The sequence below is a fragment of the Octopus sinensis genome, linkage group LG21, assembly GCF_006345805.1.
Source record: "Octopus sinensis linkage group LG21, ASM634580v1, whole genome shotgun sequence".
NCBI classification, from domain to species: domain Eukaryota; kingdom Metazoa; phylum Mollusca; class Cephalopoda; order Octopoda; family Octopodidae; genus Octopus; species Octopus sinensis.
Window position 1 is genome coordinate 24,292,407 of NC_043017.1, and position 23,522 is coordinate 24,315,928.

General features: G+C 38.2%; 1 protein-coding gene across 1 annotated transcript in view; it reads right to left on the minus strand.

The window, feature by feature from the left end:
* Positions 1-23,522, minus strand: part of LOC115222876 (microspherule protein 1-like) — a 54,652-nt gene that overhangs the window by 17,034 nt on the left and 14,096 nt on the right. The window contains exons 2-5 of the mRNA XM_029793252.2: positions 9,362-9,733; positions 6,900-6,938; positions 4,200-4,292; positions 1,314-1,423 (exon numbers count right to left, since the gene is read on the minus strand). Coding sequence (XP_029649112.1) covers positions 1,314-1,423; positions 4,200-4,292; positions 6,900-6,938; positions 9,362-9,589 — 470 coding nt within the window. The 5' untranslated portion in view covers positions 9,590-9,733. The remainder of the gene's footprint in view (positions 1-1,313; positions 1,424-4,199; positions 4,293-6,899; positions 6,939-9,361; positions 9,734-23,522) is intronic.

A 23,522-nucleotide genomic window follows, 5' to 3' on the forward strand; every position in this document is an offset into this window, starting at 1 on the left:
GTTTGATTTTTCTTTTCAGCGTTGAATGCTTACCATCCCACTTCCATCACACACACAAACATTCACATGCCTCCCTTTTACATACACACACAGAGTTGAAATGCTGTTTGATTTTCTTTTTTCACCCTAGAATTTCCATCATCCCACTACCAAGTTTGTCATCACCCCTGAGATATTTAAATATGGTCAAATGGCAATTATTTGTGTTTTGAGTGCTATTACTACAACAGTCGCAATTTTGACTTTATCATATAACCATGGGGTTTCAGTTTCAAATACAATGTAAATGAGATACTCAGTATTGGGGGAAGGGAAGCAAGTGTGCCTTGGCTCTTTTATACCAACTCGCCGGAGACCACCCCTTTAGTTCCAAGGCACAAATTTCCTGTTTAAAAGGGATCGAAATTAAGGACCTTCTAGCAAAATTTATGTTCCAAACACCAGTTTAATAATGCCAAAATTATTTTACAAAATTCTTCATTATTTTCAAAATTAATTGCAACAAAGGCAATGTATTTCAGCAAAAGGCTTAAAACATTGTTTTTTGGTATTATTACTTATCTAAGGTTTATTATGTATATACAACTGTAATCATCTATGTATCAGTTTTAATAAAATCATAGTTTTTCATTTGACTCTTTACCCGACCAAAGCTTCTTCATAAGTTTATCCTAAGCATCCATGTTTGTTTTCAGACTTTTAGTTAGCCCTAGTTTCATTGCATGCTGGGTAATATAAAGCTTTCCTTTCTTAAGTCACAAGTTACTCCAATGATTATAAAAAATTAATAATGTGCATCATACATGGTGCATGGATATCAAGGAAATATGTCCTGTGTATCACATAAGATATACTGGACACATTTTCCTAATATCCATGTGTCTGGTATGATATACCGGACATATCACATATGATATACTGGACACAAGACAGACGAAGGGTTGGTGAAATTTTTAAGATATGTATTTTTAGTGTCAGGTTTTAATATTTGATAACATCAACAAATCTATGTACCACTTTGAAATTTTGTTCAAAACAAAACAAAGTATTACTGTTTTTTGGTATTATTGGTGCCTATATTATTTCTGCCTTTAAGTAATATTCTCCATTTATTGATGTGGAAATCTGTATTTCAACTTCCCAGATATTTGTAACTGTCTGGTCCAAAAGTCCTGTTATTTTTCTTTAATTTGGTGTTTGTCTAATTGCCAAGATCAAAGAGATTTCTACTGTATTGATTTTTCAATGAAAATAAATCAATGCTTGAAAAACACAAATATATATGAAAGATAATGAGTGAAACTGGTACTTACTTTGAAATAATTGGGTCGTAAAGAAGAGCGTACCACCTTTCTTGAATTTCTTTCAAATTGAATTTACAGGAAAATTTAATACCGACGTGAACAGAAGGTAAATCGTTGGTCTGAAACACAGTGTAACAGTTGTTATTATGGAATTAGAAAAGAGTGGTGAGCAGGCAGAATCATTAGCATCATCATTATCATCACTTAATGTCCATTGTGCATGCTGACATTGGTTGGATGGTATGACTAGGCGGCGAGCTGGCAGAAACGTTAGCACGCCGGGTGAAATGCGTAGCCATATTTCGTCTGCTGTTGTGACCTGAGTTCAAATTCTGCAAGGTCGACTTTGCCTTTCATCCTTTTGGGGTCAATAAATTAAGTACCAGTTACGCACTGGAGTCGATATAATCGACTTAATCCGTCTGTCTGTCCTTGTTTGTCCTCTCTGTGTTTAGCCCCTTGTGGGTAGTAAAGAAATAGGTATGACTAGAGATGGTAAACTGGGGGTGGGGGACATCAGACTCCAGTTTGATTTGACATGGTTTCTACAGCTGGATTCCCTTCCTAATGCCAACCACTTTATAGTGTGGGATGCTTTTACATGGCACCACACGGGTGCTTTTATGTGACACCGGACAGACGCCTTTATGTGACGCCACATGGACAAAATGCTTAGGAGCATTTCTTATTTCTTTATTGCCCACAAGGGGGCTAAACATAGAGGGGACAAACAAGGACAGACAAAGAAATTAAGTCGATTACATTGACCCCAGTACATAACTGGTACTTAATTTATCGACCCTGAAAGGATAAAAAACCAAATTTGACCTCGGTGGAATTTCAACTCAGAAAATAACAGCAGACATTTGATTGAGACTGACTTTTTTGATTTAAAGAAACTAACTATATTGACTGATACTGACATTTGACTGAGATATTGACTAATACATGACAAATCACTTTATTTCTGTGCCATCAAAGAAGCCTCTCTGTGGTCACTGAGCCTGTAGAAACTTGCAGCCAAATCTCCCATCACACCACAACATCTTAAATAAACAAAGGACACGTTGGTTAATAGAGTCCAAGATACTTCTAAAATGGTGAGATGGTCATGGCTAGAATGCTTTTGATCATGGGCCAACTCAATCAATGTTGACTGGAATTGCACAACAATGACACTTTGTTTTGCTTACCAGTGTCATTCCTTCACGGCTGGTCATTGCAAATGTAACCAATATTAACAAAACCATCAGCAAGAAAAATTATTCTAAAAAAAAAAAAAGTTCGTCTTTCTAGAAAGAAATCTAATTTATAATCAACAGTGACAGAACCAGTATTAACACCAAAAAGCAATATTTATCCCCACCCGAAAGTGGATGCTGTGTTATTTACCACGAGAGAGATTCTCATATGAATTTGTGGTGCATATAAGCACTCGTGTTTACATTACTAGCAAGAGAGAATCACCTGCCATCACTGCCAAGCCTACCAGATCACGTGGTATCAGCCTTCCTTGACCTTGTCAGTGGTAGACACCCGAAAGCTAAAGATAGCAATGTAAATAGAATCTCAATGCCTGATTAGGCACTGGAGTCGTAAATAGCCAGTGGGCTTATTAAAAAATAATTAACTGTGACAGAAGCAATATTAATACTACAACAATCACTTTTAACTCTTTTATTCTGTGAAGCATGCTTATTTATTCAAATTGGTTTGAATTAATCATGCATTACCTCACTGCTTCTAAATCTCAATTGTGTGATTGTATATCTTTAGAATGACATTTTATGGTAGGTGTGAGAGGCTGAATTTGGTCAGTTTGAACGTAAAACACGTGGAATATTTAGGTCTAATATGACCAGTTTAAATGCTAAAAGACTAAATGGAGATAAATCTATTTTGATTTTGCTTGATTTCAATCTAATCCAATGGACTTCATGTTTTTATATTTCTAACCTTTCACTAGTAAAACATTTAATGTTGACAGCAGATGAAAAAACATGGTTGTTTTTACGAAATTGCTTGGTTAGCTAGAAGACAACGAGAAATTTTGAAGGAAATTTAATATTTATAAATGGTAAATGACACAAACATAGAAAACAAAGCTGTTTGTGGGTCAACTTAGCAACAACCCGGTATTAATTCCCAGTTGTAATTATTTTGGCTATCGTATTTCTATTATATGTCACTAATGCTCTTGGGAAATGCATGAATGTCACAATTTCCATTAAATCATTAATAACTCCCAATGCTTCAAATACTGCACACTTGTGGGAAGAAAATAACAAAATTCAATGCCTCGGTGAGCTTTGCGGATCTGGTGTGGGCATGTGGTTAAGAAGCTTGCTTCCTAATCATGCAATCCTGAGTTCAGTCCCATGTGGTACCTTGGGTAAGCGTCTTCTATAGCTCCAGGCCAACCAAAGCCTTCTGAGTTGATTTGGGAGGTAGATACTGTGTGGAAATGTGAGTGAGTGAGTGTGTGTGTGTGTGTGTGTGTGTGTGTGTGTGTGTGCATGTTTGTGGCTGTGTACGAGTGCGTGCAAGTGTGTTTGTCCCCTTGTCTTAACACCACATGATGGTTGTAAAAATGAGTGTCACAATTATACATGCTTGGCCATAGAGAAATAGTACCTTGCTTGGAAGCAAGTGAGTGTCTGCAACAGGAAGAGCACCCAGTTGTAGAAAATCTGCCTCAATAAATCCAATCTAATCCATGCAAGCATGGAAAAGTGGACATTAAAACAACCATGATGATGGTGGTGATGATGATTATGACCTGGTGAAATACGAGAACTGGAGAGGAAAAAAAAACACTGACAGGACTAAAGCCCCTGTTTGTGTGTTAGTCATGGTTGTGTGTTAGCATGACTAAATAAGCATAAAGTAACTCACCTGTTGGACAGCGGTAATCAAAGCTAAGTCATCTTGTGGTTTCCATCGTCCTAAATCCTTGGTGGAAGCTGTAACTGGTGTTGGTGTAACATCCTGGGGAGAAGAAGTGACAACTGGTTACATACAGAAAATATATCAAATGAAATAACATTCAAAGAACGGTCTAGAAACAGTGGGATTGTAGCATCGCTAGAACATTGCACAAATACCTTGTGGTATTTAGTTTCATCCCTTTACATAATGAGTTCAAATGCCACCAGAGTCAACTTTGCTTTTCATCTTTGAGTCAATAAAATAAGTACCAATCAAGTACTGGAATCACTATCACTGACTAATACCCTTGAAGGGAATACCTCAGTATGGCCACAGTTCACTAAGTGATACCAGTAAAAAAATAAACATGAACCCTTTTCTTACCATATTTCTGTTGAAATACACTGCCTCAGATTCAATTAATTTTGAAAGTAATCAAAAACTTAGTGAAATAACTTTGTCCTTATTAAGCTGGTGTTTGGATCATAAATTAACATGAAAATTTTGATGAAAGATTTTAATTTAGATCACTTTAAGCCTTTAGCATTTAAACAGGCCATATCTGGCCAAAATATTCTGCTGCTTGTATGTTTAAACTGGCCACCTCCAACATTTCACACCTGCTCTACAATGTCATTCTAAAAAATAAACAAGCACATAATCGAAATCTTGAAGTCACAAGATAATGTGAGGTTAAATAAAAATAATGTGAATAAATAAGCATTATATTTGGCAGAATAATCTGAATATTGAAGGGTTAAAAGAGGAAGCATGTCTGACAGAACCAAGGGCTGTCTTGGACAGGTCAGTATCAAAAGGGTTAAGATAGTCTATGTTTTGTGTTTTCCTTTAATTTTCTAGGGAGAAAAGCCTAGCCATGTCACCCATTTTATCATATATCCCTGTGTATAAAAAGTGCTTTTTATATTCTTAAATGTAACAAAAGACTGCCATACATCTAATGTGACTGTATTACAGATGGAGGACTGAGGGTTTGGGTGTGTGATGAAGCATGTTCATTTTGGTTTTTCCCTCAAAATATACTCTTTTCACAGCCATCAGAGCATGAAGCGCTCCTCATGACTGATGGCTCGTGAGATGGTTGTGATCTGTAAACAGATTTGAGTAGGGACCAGAAAGAGAAGTATGAACATGCAATGCACATGTGCACACTGAATTTGTAAAACAGAAGAGAAGAATACAAACACAATCATCATCATCATTTAGCATCCGCTTTCCATGCTAGCATGGGTTGGACGGTTCAACTGGGGTCTGGGAAGCCAGAAGGCTGCACCAGGCCCAGTCTGATCTGGCAGTGTTTCTACGGCTGGATGCCCTTCCTAACGCCAACCACTCTGTGAGTGTAGTGGGTGCTTTTTACGTGCCACCGGCACAGGTGCCAGACAGGGCTGGCAAACGGCCACGGTCGAATGTTGCTTTTTACGTGCCACCGGCACGGGGGCCAGGCGAGACTGGCAACGGCCACGATCGGATGGTGCTTTTTACGTGCCTCCGGCACGGAAGACAATGTGCATGTCATAATAAAATGGAAGAGAAGAATAAAAATGCAATGTCAAACAAGTGATATGATGGTCTGCATGCCACTTTGCTGCAATTTTCTTGTCTCCCACAAATTAGAAGCAACTACAGTAAAAACTTTCAGCAGAGTTCATTGTGCTGGAAGCTGAAAGAAAGCCATCATGATGACCTCAACAGTGTTGGTGGCAGGAAAGGAAAAACACCCAAAACACACTGTAAAGTGATTGCATTAAGAGCATCCAGTCATACAGACCGTGCCAAAGAAGACACTGGAGCATGATGCAGTTATTGGAAGCCATTAGACCTTGTTAAATTATCCAACCTATGCATCATCATATCATCTTTTGACATGCGAAATGATGATATGATGATGATGATTGCTTCCTACCCATATGGTTCCGGGTTCAGTCCCACTGCATGGCACCTTGGGGAAAGTGTCTTCTACTTTAGCCTTGAACCGACCAAAGCCTTGTGAGTGGATTTGGCAGACAGAAACTGAAAGAAGCCTGTTTTGTGTGTGTGTGGCCACCACTTAACAACTGGTGTTGGTGTTTACATCCCCATAACTTAGCAATTTGGCAAAAGGGACCAAAAGAATAAGTACCAGGCTTCAAAACAAAAAAAAAAGAACTGGGGTCGATTCATTTGACTAAAAATTTTTCAAGGCAGTGCCCCAGCATGGCTGCAGTCTAATGACCGAAACAAGGAAAAGATAAAGGATAATGGTTGGGGGCGGTATTGGTGTGAAATTGCCAATGAATTGTTGCATCAAGCAAACATATCTTGTTACATTGACCGTGCCTGAGTTGCGCACCTTTAAGCCAAAGACAACCATTCAATAAACGGATTGATAGATTTTATCAATCTATGGAGATCAAGAAGTGTGGGTGATTGATGTAATCACCTAAAAGCCTTGAAGAGGATCTTAGCATGAAGACAATCCAAAGACCAGCACCTATGAAGAATAAATCTGAACTGCTGATCACATCATCAAAAGGTGAAATCTCTTGCAACATTGTATGTATGTATGTTGTAAATTGGAACAAACATCTGCACTTAAAGCAAGATACAAAATGGTAAAATGAAAAATAAAATAAACAGAATTAAAGGTAAAAAAAGCCACAATACCTTCTGCTTCTGTTTCCTTTTGGCTGCTGTTTTTGTTGTCTGAAAAAAAAAAAAAAAAAAAGAAAGAAATGAAACATATTTTTACATATATGTTTCTTTATTGCCCACAGGGGGCTAAACACAGAGGGGACAAACAAGGACAGACAAACGGATTAAGTCAATTACATCGACCCCGGTGCGTAACTGGTACTTAATTTTATCGACCCCAAAAGGATGAAAGGCAAAGTCGACCTCAGCGGAATTTGAACTCAGAACATAACGGCAGACGAAATACAACTACGCATTTCACCCAGCGTGCTAACGGTTCTGCCAAGCTCGCCGCCTTATATTTTTATATTTTTACATATAGACACATGCATGGTTGTGTGGCTTCTCCTTTCAGGTGCCAGTGTCACCCAAAAAACACCTGTGCTCATGCTGCATAAACGCACTTGTGCCAGTGGCATGTAAAAAGCACTCAGCACATTGTTACGTGGTTGGCGTTAGGAAGGGCATCCAGCTGTAAAAACCATACCACAACAGACAGTTGCAGTCCAGACAGCTTCTTGTCAAACCATGGAGAGCGGATGTTAAATGTTGATGATGATGATGAATGTTGTTTAACTCCAGGTCAACTCTGACCAAGTAGATCTATGATCCTAGTGTTCCAGATATGACCAACCCATTTTATTTTAAGACAGCTTAAGCCAACATTATCCAGTGAATCATTTCTTTTTAAAGAAGGTATAATATATTTGGCTGCTATTTTTAGTACCACTGTAGCTGTGATACCAATGCCGGTGGCACATAAGAGAACCATCCGAACGTGGCCGTTGCCAGTGCCGCCCCGACTGGCCTCCGTGCCGGTGGCACGTAAAAAGCACCATCCGATCGTGGCTGTTTGCCAGCCTCATCTGGCACCTGTGCAGTGGCACGTAAAAAGCACTCACTACACTCATGGAGTGGTTGGCGTTAGGAAGGGCATCCAGCTGTAGAAACACTGCCAAATCAGACTGGGCCTGGCGCAGCCTACTGGCTTCCCAGACCCCAGTTGAACCATCCAACCCATGCTAGCATGGAAAGCAGACGCTAAAAGATGATGATGATGATGATGTTTCCTTATTGACTCACGAGGCTTTGTCACATTTGCGTGTAGTAGTTTTATTATTACAACCATAAAACAATTGAAAAAAATAAACAAAAATAAAAAAAATAACAAATCCAAGCTCTAATGTTATGCACTCAATGGGTGAGATAACCCCCAACACACACATGCAAGGGGTTATAAACCTCTTGTCTAAATTTAGCACCAACACCCAACCCAAGATAAACATCATTCTATTATTTCGTTTATTATTTCTACATTTAAGTTATGCCAAGACAGAAACTAAAACAAGATTTAAAAAAAAAAAAACACAAAAAAACAAACCCCAACCATTTAAATGAATAAACTGACTTTGTCATTGGTGAGTAAATGATACCAGCTCAACCCAACCCAACACATGAACCACACAAAAGCTAAGAACAACAACACCTACTCAGATATTTGAGAACACAAATCTATTCCATGGATGGTAAAGTTTGTAGAATAAATGGAAATATGAAACTTGAAAAAAAAAAAACCCCAAAAAAAAAAAAAAAAGGAGAGAAGGAAAGCTTTGAACATCGTGTTAGGTGTAGGCATGGCTGTGTGGTTAAGAAGTTTGTTTTGCAATCAGATGGTTCCAGGTTCTCTAAGAAGACAGTGTATCGACAGTCTATTTTGGAACAGTGTGGTTATTAAAAGTTAATCATTCAAAAATAATTTCAAAAAGCTTTGTAGTTGGTTTGAAACACTATGGAAGGCAGAACATAATTTAGTCTTTGTTTTACATTTAAATCTTATCTACAGTTAAGAAAATATTTAGTTAAGTATATGTCTGGTCGTAAACTGACCAATGGTTTGCATCCCTAAAGCATTTGATGAATCGTCCATAATGCTAAATGCTTTATGGCTGTGAAACCATTGGTCACTCTATGACCAGACATATACTTAACTGCATAAAATATATATATATATATATATATATATATATATATTGTGTGTTTTAATCATTATACTGCAGCTATACTGAGATAGTGTGGAAGCGCATGGCTTAGTGGTTAAGGTGTTGGACCCATGATTGTACAAATGTGGTTTCACTTCCCGGTGACGTGTTGTGTTCTTGAGCAGAACACTTCATTTCACGTTGCTCCAGTCCACTCAGCTGGTAAAAAGGAGTCATCCTGTGATGGACTGGCATCATGTCCCAGTGGGGAATGTAATCACCATGAAACCTGGAATCTGGCCCTTATGAGCCGGTATGACTCAAGAAGGTAACTTTACTTTACACATATAAACATGCTGAGACAAATCTTGTCCCGACTGGCATAGAAAAACAGTGAGCAGACAAACAGTTCCGAATAAAGAAACAAATAGTTTGGAAAATCTATCAACTACATACCTTCTTTTTCTCAGGTGGAGGTAGTGTGACTTTCTTCTTCTCGGGCAGTTGTGGGACCACAGTATCAATTGGAGGGTTCGGTTCAGGTTTTTCAATAACAGGAAGAGTCTTGAAACGGCCCCGGTCAGACTTTACAAGGCTACTCTCCACAAGCTCGTCGTCAAATTTTTTCCGTTTTATCGACCTTGTTGAACTACGACGAGGTTGAACAGGTGTTGAGGCTTGCATCGTATAATGTCAGACCACAGGGTTGGTTTTTTTTTTTTGCTTGTTTGTTTTTAATTGGTTATGTTAGCTTAGGTTTTTTTTTTAAGGTTTTTAGTTTTTTTTTGCTTCAACAAAAATGAGATTTGATGGTAATCTGGGGAGGAACTGAAAATATAAGAGAAAAATATATATGTATGTATATATATATGTTTATGTGTGTGTGTGTATGTATATATATATATATATGTGTGTATATGTATATATATATATATAGAGAGAGAGAGAGAGAAAGAGAGGAGAGATATATATTTCATTATATATTCACCATCACACCTACAAAAGTTATTTTCCTCAAATAACAGATATAAGTTACCTCCATCATTTCTACTAGTTTTATCCTAAAATAGATTTGAACAATTCTATATTGATACCTTAATCTACCCAATGTCTTTCAAAAAGCCCCTCCAATCTGACTGTTTCTATTGAAATAACACACTGCTTTTGCGTCAATGAATTTTGAAAATAACAAAGAATTTATTAACCCCTTAGTATTTAAACCAGCCATATCCAGCCCAAATATTCTCCCTTCTATGTTCAATCTACCCTATAATCTCTATATATATAAACGGCAAAATGTCTGTGTGTGTGTCCTTTATACAAATCCACAAATTTTCAGTTAGAGGGCTCACACTTTCTATCGTCATTCAAAACCGTCCAAGGATGGTCGTGCACATCTTTACATTTCCCCAGTCACCCCGCAAAGCCATTAAAAAAATCAATAGAAGTGACTTTTTTGTGAATTTTCTATCCAAAACCCAATAAAAATGCCCGAAACGTGATACGCCAATTGAATGCCAGCTAGCTGTATGTGATTGGTCGGAGATTTGGACAGTACTCGTGTGTATGTGCCCACGCATGCAGCTGTATATGCATGCACTAGCACTATGACCCGGCGTTACCGGGTCATAGTGCTAGTATCATACTAAAAAACAAAAACAATCACATTATTGAACTCTTGAAGCTATGAGATAATGCATGATTAATTGAAAATAACGAGAATAAACATTGCATTTGACAGAATATTCTGAATGGCTGAAATAACCCACATTATTGTGGCATTTGGAATATAAATCAATGTGAAATTTTAGATGGCAGATCTTTATTTAGATAACTTTAAAACAGGCAAATTCTATCATAGAACCAAGGTGGCTTGTTATCGAAAAGGTTAATAAAAGTTTAATCATGGAAAAGTTAGTTATTTTACAAAATTATGCCAAATTATTATTCTCAAATTTAATTTAAACATATAGGTGCAAGCATGGCTGTGTGGTAAGAAGCTTTCCTCCCAACCACATGGTTCTGGGTTCAGTCTCACTGTGTGGCACCTTGGGCAAGTGTCTTCTACTATAGCTTTGGGCTGACCAAGGCCTTGTGAGTGGATTTGGTAGGCAGAAACTGAAAGAAGCCTGCTGCGTGTGTCTGTGTTTGACACCCCATCCCCAACTGCCATTGCTGGACAACCAATGCTGGCTTGTTTATGCTCCTGTTACTTAGCGGTTTGGCAAAAGAGATTGATAGAGTAAGTACTAGACTTGCAAAGAATATGTGCTAGGAAGACAACTTCTTACCGACATCACCACACCTGCACCTATTTGGTCATCAAAGAGTTAACCCTTTAGCATTTAAACCGGCCATATCCGGCCAAAAGTATTCTGCCTGTTTTATGTTCAAACTGGCCAGATCTGGTCTCTCACACCAGCCCTACAATATCGTTTCAAAAATTAACAGCTACCTCATCAAAATCTCAAAGCTACAAGATAATGCATGATTAGTTCAAAACAATGTGGATGAAGAAGCATTAATTTTGGCAGAATAATGCGAACACTAAAGGGTTAAACCAGTATATCTGGCCAAAATATTCTACCTGTTTTATGTAGAAGGTGACCAGATGTCGTCTCTTACACCAACTCTATAATGTCATTCTAAAAATTAGCATTTATCTCATAAAAATCTCAAAGCTACAAGATAATGCATGATTAGTTCAAAACAATGTGGATGAAGAAGCATTAATTTTGGCAGAATAATGTGAACACTAAAGGGTTAAAGAATTTATATTATAGTTTTACACATTTTCATTCTGGAGTCATTCATGTCACTTTGTCACTTTTGCCTTTCTCTCTTGTTTTGGCCAGTTGGCAATGTTTGTTTGTCGGTGTCCATAGCATTACATGGTGATGTCTGACACAGCAGCTTGCTGTTTTTATTTGATTGCATTTGGGGGGAACCATGTTTACGACTTGCAAAAGTAAATGCTTCACATACTTTCGTTGTGTTTAGTTTTAACTGTTGAAGGCCACAGTGAGGTATTTTGATGAGAGAGAGAGACAGAGAGGAAGAGAGGGATAAGAGAGAGAGAGAGAGAGAGAGAGAGAGAGAGAAAGAGAGAGAAAGAGAAAAAGAGAGAGAGAAAGAGAGAGAGAGAAAGAGAGAGAGAGAAAGAGAGAGAGAGAAAGAAAGAGAGAGAAAGAGAGAAAGAGAGAGAAAGAGAGAGAGAGAGAGAAAGAGAGAGAAGAGAGAGAAGAGAGAGAGAAAGAGAGAGAGAAAGAGAGGAGAGAAAGAGAGAGAGAGAGAGAGAGAGAGAGAGTGTGTGTGTGTGTGAGTTTGTGTGCATGCATTACACACACATCACCATTATCTGCTTTTCCATGCTCACTTGGGTCAGATGGAGTTTATTTACTAGGGCAGAGTTTCTAGGGCTGAATGCTCTTCCTGTTGCCAACCTTCACCTATTTTTAAGCAGAGAAATACTTCCTCATGGCCGGATATGTTTTCACAGAATACTGAAAATGGATGGTAACAGTTTGTATGACAATGTCAACTTATTTACAACTATCATGCAATATGAAGACCAAGGAGACACAAACATGGACTTCTTTTCCTTCCTTTTCACTCGTTAGTGCCAGTAGCACGAAAAAGACCACTCAGTACACACTGTTAACCCTTTCGTTACCAACCCAGCAGAAACCACCTCTGGCTCTGTAGTACAAATATCTTGTTTTCATAAGTTTTGAATTAAAATATTCCACCAAGCCTTAGTCACAATTTATGTTCCTAACACTAGCTTAATGGTAACTAAGTTATTTTACTAAATTCTTTGTTATATTTAAAAAAATTGAAAGAAACACAGAGCATCTCAAAATAAATACGGTAACGAAAGGGTTACATTGTTGGCTTCAGGAAAGGGCCAGTATCCAGCTGTACAAATCATGCCAGAGCTGACACTGCAGCTCAATACAGCTCCGTGGCTTGTTGGATCCTATGAAACTTTCCGGACTCAAGCCAACAGGGAAAACAGATGTTAAATGATGATGATGATTGGTGACGGTAAAATACATTTTGCCAATACATTTCAGTGAACAAAGAATTTGGAGAGATTTAGTGAAAATAACCGAACAATAGGCGCAGGAGTGGCTGTGTGGTAAGTAGCTTGCTTACCAACCACATGGTTCCGTGTTCAGTCCCACTGCGTGGCATCTTGGGCAAGTGTCTTCTGCTATAGCCTCAGGCCGACCAATGCCTTGTGAGTGGATTTGGTAGACGGAAACTGAAAGAAGCCTGTCGTATACATGTATATATATATATATGTATGTATGTGTATGTTTGTGTGTCTGTGTCTGTGTTTGTCCCCCTAGCATTGCTTGACAACCGATGCTGTTGTGTTTACGTCCCCGTCACTTAGCGGTTTGGCAAAAGAGACCGATAGAATAAGTCCCGGGGTTGATTTGCTCGACTAAAGGCGGTGCTCCAGCATGGCCACAGTCAAATGACTAAAACAAGTAAAAGAGAATATTTGTCATAGTCTGGATAGTGTTTGGAAGAGAAATTAAATAAAAATGTCCTCGCATAAAATTACAACGGAATGTTTTAATTTAAATGTAAACACCTCAAAATTAGAGGTTTTTGTCTGATGTAAGCAAAGGTAGTTTCAGTTAAGCAAATTGGCATTGAAAAGTTAAGCTGATAGTTTCTACTTTAACAAGACACAGAAAAACACCGGGGGGGAGGGGGGAACAAAAAAAAAAACTTTTTGGCTGTGTGGTAAGTAGCTTGTTTACCAACCACATGGTTCCGGGTTCAGTCCCACTGCGTGGCACCTTGGGCAAGTGTCTTCTACTATAGCCTCGGGCCAACCAAAGCCTTGTGAGTGGATTTGGTAGACGGAAACTGAAAGAAGCCCGTCGTATATATGTGTGTTTGTGTTTGTCCCCCTAGCATTGCTTGCACGGAAATGGGTGAGGGCTGACAACAGGAGGGGGGATCCAACCATAGAAAATCCACCTCGACAAATTCCCTCCGACCCATGCAAGCACGGAGAAGTGGATGTTAAGATGATGACGAGAGCCAAAAGAGAGCTTTGCCACCAACCACCACATCATGGAAGCCACATAAATCATTGTTTCACCACACGTACAATAATAACTTGGATAAACAAGATAAAAGGAAATTAATCATTTCTGTTGGCTGGTAGTTAATTTCAAATGACAACCAAAACAGATGCTGACATTTAAGATTTAAAAAAAAAGACACTTTAGCACTGTAACATATTTTTAGAACAATGCATATTCTCTCATCTTTCCATAATGACATTTTCTAAAATATCTAAAACTCTTTCTCATATACATGCACACACACACATATATATATATGATGGGGTACTGAAAAGTTCCAGGGTTTGGGTAAAAGAAAATACATTTTTCTTTTTTTCTTTTTTTTTTACCTGTTTCAGTCATTTAACTGTGGCCATGCTGGAGCACCGCCTTTAATCAAGCAACTCGACCCCGGGACTTATTCTTTGTAAGCCCAGTACTTATTCTATCGGTCTCTTTTGCCGAACCGCTAAGTGACGGGGACATAAACACACCAGCATCGGTTGTCAAGCAATGCTAGGTGGACAAACACAGACACCCATACATATATATGACAGGCTTCTTTCAGTTTCCGTCTACCAAATCCACTCACAAGGCTTTGGCCGGCCCGAGGCTATAGTAGAAGACACTTGCCCAAGGTGCCACGCAGTGGGACTGAACCCGGAACCATGTGGTTGGTAAACAAGCTACTTACCACACAGCCACTCCTGCGCCATTTAAATATAATTTTAATCAACATATTCACCTCTTAGATTCACAGGGTTATTGCAGTGGCCCTTCAATTTTTCTAAGCCTTGCAAAAGAACTCAGAAGGTTGGGCCTCCAACCAGACCTTTTACGATACCCTTAAAACCAGGAACTTTTCAATACCCCCTTATGAGTGTGCGTGTGTGGCTTCTGTGCTGGTGGCATGTAAAAGGCACCATTCGAGCGTGATCATTACCAGCGTCGCCTTACTGGCACGTGAAAAACATTCAAGTGAGGTCGTTGCCAGTACCGCCTGGCTAGCCCCCATGCTGGTGGCATGTAAAAGCACTTACTACACTCTTGGAGTGGTTGGCGTTAGGAAGGGCATCCAGCTGTATTTTGTTCAAGAACACAACATGCTGCCCAGTCTGGGAATCAAACCCATGATCTAGCAATCATGAGTACAACACCTTAACCACTAGGCCACATACACACACACATATATAGTGCATCATATGTGATGTCCCGGACACTTGGCTGATAAGCTAAGGTCACAGAACAAAAACTCACCAACTAAAAAAAGACAATTACATCATCAAAATCTCAAGGCTATGAGACGATGCATGGTTAATTCAAAACAATGTTAATACATAAGGATTAAATTTCACAGAATAATCAGAATACTGAGGGTTAAGACATGACTACACTGATATGATATTGTGGAGGAGTGGATAAATACACAGTAGGTGCTTGACCTCATGGTTAGGGTATTACTCTAACAATTATAAAGTTGTGGGTTCAATTCCTGAACCAGGTGGTGGCAATGTGTCCTTAAGCAAGGAACTTCATTTTGCACTGTTTCAGTCTATTTAGCTGAAACTGAGTACCAGCTTACTAGTGCAGCTTCCCCACCTTCCAGCTGTCACATCCATGATATCCTGCAAGGTCAGGATGAAAGGGTTGATATGGCAGTGGCATAAGCCAGAACAGCCCTTGTTTTTTATTGCTCCTTCCTCAGGCCCCCAAACCTATATAGCCTTATGCAGCAAAGCCAGAAATGCTACCCCTGACAAAAACGTCACCCAAGGTGCACCGCCCTCTCCTCCCCCAGTTATGCTATTGCTTAAAGGCTGGGTATCCATGCCAACCTATGGCTACAAAGGCACCAAAAGCAAGTAGCAAAAAAGTGGTACAAGCTACCAGGACATATTTGTAAGCACCAGTTAAACCAGTGGTTCCCAAAGTGAGGGGCTGTGGAAAGATCGGTGGGGAGAGAGATTGAAGAAAAGTGGGGGTGATAACGAGGTGGCCAAATGGGGGTGATGAACGTAAAAACAAAATAATGGGTCAATTAGGTTAAGCTTTATTTGTGAAATATGGTTGGGTTGAATTTGCTGCAGAAAGTGGTCTGTTTGTGGTGGTGAGTTGGGGGGAGGGAAAGGCACTAGAAAAAGTTGGGAAACCCCTGAATTAAACAAACAAAAGGGTGAATAAATAAAGCAAAAAACATGAGTGCCAAATAGAAGATATTAGCAGAAGAAAAAGAACAAAGAAGATAATGTTTTAATGAGAGATCTGAGAATGCTGAGTCTCCCAGAGATGGAGTTTTCGCTTCGGTCAAATCTAAGCTACAAAGGAGATAAAAAAAACTGACAAGATAAAGTATATTTGAAAAGGATATCACTTGATGAAATAAATATTTCCTGCCCAATCCATGCCAGCAAGGAAAAAGTGCTGCAATCTGCTTATTATAAATGTTGATAAATCCTTGAGTGGATTTCATAGACAGGAACTAGATAAAAAGCTCAGTGTGTGTGTGTGTGTGTGTTCTTGCCTCAGCATTCTGTGACGCTCAGCATTGAGTGTCACAGTGATACAAGCAGTGTCCTTTGATTCCAACCTTCCATCAAAACGTCTGTTCATAAAGAAATGTTACTTTACTGGAAAACTGGGGAGGTTTAGCACCAGGAAGGGCATCCAGCCTTAGACCACCTGCCTCAATGAATTCTGTCTGGCCCATGCGAACATGGAAAAGTGAACATTAAAACGATGACTACTAAGTTGTTATTGTTGTTGTTGATGGTGATGATGATGGTGGTGATGGTGATGATGATGATGATGAGGAGGATAACTGCTAGCATTCTGTAACCATCACTAAAGAATGTGAAACATAAATGCCACCTATTTCTATGTCCTGAATTATTTTTAAAGGGCAGGTATTTAGCTTTGGATTTAATTATAATGTTAAGACAGATAAGAGATAATCCGCCACATCTCCTTTCAAAGTTATGGCCTTGTGCCAATGTAAGAGATCCCTACTGGGTCGGCTGTATTTAAAAATAAAATAGACAGACAGACCAAGAGGGGGGAGAAAGAAAGAGACAGACCAAGAAAGAAGCAGACAGCCAGGCAGATAGACAAAGCCAAGTCTGTTGTTTAGATAATTTAAACAAGGAAAAGGATAATACTTTTTCATAGAGATTTGCTTTTATTAAACCCCAAGTCAGACCCAACTGATCTATGATCAAACACATTCCAGTTCATATTCAACCACAATGTATCTAGGACTAAATTATCTAAAATGTTCTTTCATTTTTTTTTTCTGCAAACAGTACTCTTTTACTTGTTTCAGTCATTTGACTGCGGCCATGCTGGAGCACCACCTTTAGTCGAGCAAATCGACCCCGGGACTTATTCTTTGTAAGCCCAGTACTTATTCTATTGGTCTCTTTTGCAGAACCACTAAGTGACGGGGACGTAAACAGACCAGCATCGGTTGTCAAGCAATACTAGGGGGACAAACACAGACACACAAACACACACACACACACATATATATATATATATATATATACATATATACGACAGGCTTCTTTCAGTTTCCGTCTACCAAATCCACTCACAAGGCATTGGTCGGCCCAGGGCTATAGCAGAAGACACTTGCCCAAGATGCCACGCAGTGGGACTGAACCCGGAACCATGTGGTTGGTTAGCAAGCTACTTACCACACAGCCACTCCTGAGGAAATTTAGTTGCTATTTCTAGCAAATCAAGCACTCACATACAGTTCCACTGCCCCTTGTTGGCTCAGCCCACATAAAGGATTATTACTGTGAAAGTAAATAAGGCTTACATAAAAATTTGTTCCCAGGGATTTCAGTTAACATCACATTTAACTTGTGGTAGGCTTGGATGATGAAGATGTAATGTCTTGTAGTTAGTTACTGAATAGCTGACAGGTTTAAGAAAGAACAAGTGTTCCAGGCAGGAAGTGTTAGTGACACATCAACTCAGCAGACATCAAATAAGGGAAAGAGACAGAGAAATAGAGAGAGAGAGAGGAGGAAGGAGGAGGTAGTGTGGAAAAGGTGCTATTATAAACAGACGCCCCCTCCACCACACCCACCGGACTGGCTTTGCTTGTTTTTTGGAATTTGATGACAATGAGACAGTTGTTTCAAGCCCAAATAATCAGTCATAGCTGGAGGACAAAAAGGTGGGGGTAGACGGAAGAAGGGAATGTTGGGGGGGGGGGATTCTAGATATAGCTGAATGGCTAAGAAGCTTGCTTTGCAATCACAAGGTTTCAGGTTCAGTCTCACAGCATGGCACCTAGGGCAACTGTCTCCTATTGCAGTCCCAGGCTGACTAATGCCCGGTGAGTGAATCTGGTACATGGAAACTGTGGGGAAGACTGTCGTATCTGCCTATCCACCTATAAATATGTATGTTTATGTATGTGTGTGTGTATATATATATATATATATTATATATATATATATATATATATATTATATATATATATATATATAGGGGTGTGTGTGTGCAAAGATTGCCAGATCAGACTGGGTCTGGTGCAGCCTTTGGCTTCCCAGACCCCAGTAGAACCATCCAACCCATGCTGGCATGGAATGCGGACGCTAAACGATGATGATGATGATGATATATATGCCAGCCTCCCCTGGCCCCTGTGCTGGTGGCACGTAAAAAGCACCCACTACACTTACGGAGTGGTTGGCGTTAGGAAGGGCATCCAGCTGTAGAAACACTGCCAGATCAGACTGGAGCCTGGTGCAGCCTCCTGGCTTCCCAGACCCCAGTCGAACCGTCCAACCCATGCTAGCATGGAAAACGGATGTTAAACGATGATGATGATGTGTGTGTGTGTATTATGAAGGCAGAGTAAAATGAAGGCACATGGTTCAGTGGTTAGAGTATAGGGCTCACAATCATGAGGTTGTGAGTTCGATTCCTGGACTGGGCTGTGTGTTGTGTTCTTGAGCAAGACACTTCATTTCACGTTGCTCCAGTTCACTCAGCTGGTGCCAAGCTGTATCAGCCTCTGCCTTTCCTTTGTATAACATCAGTGGCATGGAGAGGAGAGGCTAGTATACATGAGCAACTGCTGGTCTTCTATAAACAACCTTGCCCAGACTTGTGCCTCGGAGGAGAACTTTCTTAGTTGCAATCCCATAGTCATAACTGAAGGAGGTCAAATCAAAGTAATTAGCTTAACTCTTTAGTATTCAGATTACTGTCAAATGTAATATTTATTCACATTGTTTTGAATTAATCATGCATAATGTCATAGCTTCGAGATTTCAATGAGGTGATTGTAATGTTTTTAGAATGACATTATAGGGTAGGTGTAAGAAGCTGAATGTGGTTGAACATAAAACAAGGTAGAATATTTTGGGCCATATATGGCCAGTTTCTGTGCTAAAGGGTTAAAGTAAATAAATGTTCCTGGCTGGTGAAATGACATTTAATAAAAGAGAATTTAAGTGAAGTTGTGTGTGTGTGTGTGTGTGTAAGGGATAGATAATAGTTGGTTTGATGTTTAACTCCAGGTCAAGCCTAACAAGGCAGACCCATAATCAAAGACATTACAGTATGACCATCCTGTCTGTCTTTGTATTGAGGAAACTACAATGCCCAATGTAACCTTTATTTAAATATAAATAATATATTTAAATATAAATAATATATAAATATATGCATATATACATACATATATGTACATACCTACATATATATGTATATATACAGCATTCATAATAATTTTTCTATCATCTTGCCTTAACAGTCCTCACCATTTGTTTTTAGTGTCTTGTTCTCCCTGTCCTGTTTTTGTTACCACTTTCACTCTCTGCAAAAAATCCCAAATTTTATTTAATTTGCTTTGCGGGAAGGACTGTTTCAATGAAGCTGTGTATTGTCCTTATCTTCGAAATGTGGAGTAGGTGAAACAGGGACAACTGATGAAGGGGAATATCCTTTATGTTGCATGTCTCGTTTCTCTGTTTTTTTGTAGTTTGAAAAAAAGTTCGTTTTCTATGTTTTTGTTTTTAAGTTTTCATCTCTCATTGTGTTCAACGTTTTTTGAAGCCCTGTACCCATTTATGCATGTATATATACATACATATGTAGGTATGTACATATATGTATGTATATATGCATATATTTATATATTCAGTACTGCCTGACTGGCCCCCATGCCGGTGGCACGTAAAAAGCACCCACTACGCTCTCGGAGTGGTTGGCGTTAGGAAGGGCATCCAGCTGTAGAAACTCTGCCAAATCAAGATTGGAGTCTGGTGCAGCCATCTGGTTCGCCAGCCCTCAGTCAAAATCGTCCAACCCATGCTAGCATGGAAAGCAGATGTTAAACAATGGTGATGATGATGATATTCAAATTCCACGCATCCTTTTCCAAGTAAGTTTCTTCTTTATTTAAAACTTCTCAAGGACAATTTGGCAGCTATTCCTCTCATTTTAAGTGAAGAGGCTCCCCTCAATGACTCAAAAAAAACCAGGAGTTTGTTTATGTGTTGCTTTGTATGAGTTGTGATGCAATATATGAGTACCAGCACCCAGTAGAGGGGGAGGGAGGCTTATATTATAAAAAAAAAAAAAAACACTAAGTAATAAATTTGATTTCACATAAGGTCGGTTGCTTGTGCTCTCTCTCTTTCTCTCTCTCTCTCTCTCCCCTGACAACAAACAAACTGTCAATGTATAAAAAAGAAAGTAGGAAACACACTGAATGGAATACAATTTTAGGAGTTAAAAAACCATTGATAAAGTGACAAAGTAAAGCAACTCAGCATAACTAGATGGTAGAAGTGGTGGGAGGTCTGTAGATGGGGTGGGGGGAAGAGGAGAAGTAAGGTACTGAGTGATGCGGTAATGTCAGTAGCTGAAGAGGAAGATGTGTGCGTAGATGTGTAGTGTTACGGAAGTACAAAACCGTTGAGTGACTGACAGACAGCAGTTTGACAGACGGAGCAGAGACTGATGGTTTTGGTACAGAGCGAAAAGACATACAGCAATTATGTAAGCCCATGAGAATATGTTGGCATTTACCTTCTTTTTTTTTTTTGTCTTTCCGAGTAATAAATGTAAAGTGTTGATTACAAATGACAAAAGGTGAGTATGAATGAACAACCTGCTAAGTAAAGCAGCTTGTTCACATGGAGGACATTACATTATATATATATATATATAATAGGCGCAGGAGTGGCTGTGTGGTAAGTAGCTTGCTAACCAACCTCATGGTTGCTCGACTAAAGGCGGTGCACCAGCATGACCACAGTCAAATGACTGAAACAAGTAAAAGAGTAAAGAATATGTGTGTGTGTGTGTATATATACACATACAAACATACATACATACATACACACACATATATGAGGGTGTGTGATTGAGAAGCATGCTTTGCAACCATGTAATCTGAAGTTCAGTCCCACTGCACAGTACATTAGGTGTCTTCTACTATAAGCCCTGGGCCAACAAATGTCTTGTGAGCAAATTTGGTAGATGGAAACTGTGTTGAAGCCTGTTGTGCATATAATGGAGGCGAACACTTTTCTCCATGTGATCGACTTGAAAAATTGTTAAGACACTAGGATATTTTCCTACTTGTCTTAACATGAAACCAATGGTAGCCTTAATTCACAAATAAAGAAATCATATCCACCAATCCGGTGTTGAGCACTCAGTTTCATCATTCAACCTTTACGTAGATACTAGCAGTATCACCCGGCGTTGCTCGGGTTTGTAAGGGAAATAACTATATAAGCATTTTTAGAGAGTTACTTCCTTTATAGATGCCAATTCGGGCTTTCTTAGCCATTTCTGTTTTGGTGTCTTTAAGCCATGAAGTCATTGTTCTAAAAGAACGCTGGTCTCCTTGACAACGCTTTACGACGTTGATTTCCTTACACTCCCTTCCCCACAGCTTCACAAGGGAGGGAAGAAGGGGGAGAAACAAACAGGTGCAGGTGTGACCATGGACGCCAACTCCGCCGCCATCAACACACAAAAAATTATGCATTAAAATGGAATAAAAAATGATGTTAAATTATTTTTAAAATCGTAGACTCATCGTAGACGCGCGCTAATACTCAGACGGGCTCGATATGAATCACGACTATAAGATACCCGAATTTGGCTAAACTGCACCGCAAAATGTGGGAGGAGTTAGGAATCTAAATCGTAGGAGACAGACACTCACACAACTACAGTTTTATATATATAGATATGTATGCATGAGTGTGTCTGTCATCACCCCAGCATAACCACTTGATAACTGGGGTGATGGCTTGTTTACATCTCTGCAACTTAGCAGTTTAGCAAAAGAGACCGATGGAATATGAACCAGACTTAAAGAGAAAACACCAACTGGGGGTCAATTTGTTCAACTAAAACCCATCAAAATGGTGCACCAACATGGCTGCAGCCCAATGACTGAAACAAGATATATATATATATTATATATATATATATATATAGTATATATATATAGATATATATGTTGTATATATGTATATATATATATATATTATATATATATATATGTATATATATGTATATAATATATATGTATATATATATATATATTATATATATATATATATATATATATTATCTATATGTATATATATATATATATGTATATATATATATATGTATATATATATATATATATATGTATATATATATATATAGTATATTAGATATATATATATATGTATATATATATATATATGTATATATATATATATATATATATGTATATATTATGTATATATATATATGTATATATATATATATATATATATATATAGATATATGTATATATATAGGTATATATATATAGTATATATATATATATATAATATTATATATATATTAATATATATATGTAGATATATATATATGGTATATTATAATATATATATATATAATGTATATATATATATATTATATATATATATTATATATATATATATATTATATATATATATGTTATATATATATATCTATATATAATATATATGATATATATATATATATATATTATATATATATATATATTGTTAATATTATTATATATATATGTATATATATATATATGTATATATATATTATATATAATGTATATATATAATATATTTATATATATATATGTATATATATATATATGTATATATATATATATATATATATATATATATAGATGCATAAAAGTGCCTGTGCAATGCCATGTAAAAGCACCCATGTGGTGTCACATAATAATAGTGCCATGCGTAGAAGTGCTTGAGCGGCGCCATATAAAAGCATCCCGCACACTCTGTTAAGTGGTTGGCATTAGGAAGGGCATCCAGCCATAGAAACCATCCAAATCAGACCAGAGTCTGGTGCAGCTCCACAGTTTGCCACCCCTGGTCAAACCATCCGACTCATGCCCCAGCATGGCCGCAGTCAAATGACTGAAACAAGTAAAAGAATAAAAAAAGCATGTAGGTACCGAAATCTTTCAAGTGCTTAGAATCTCT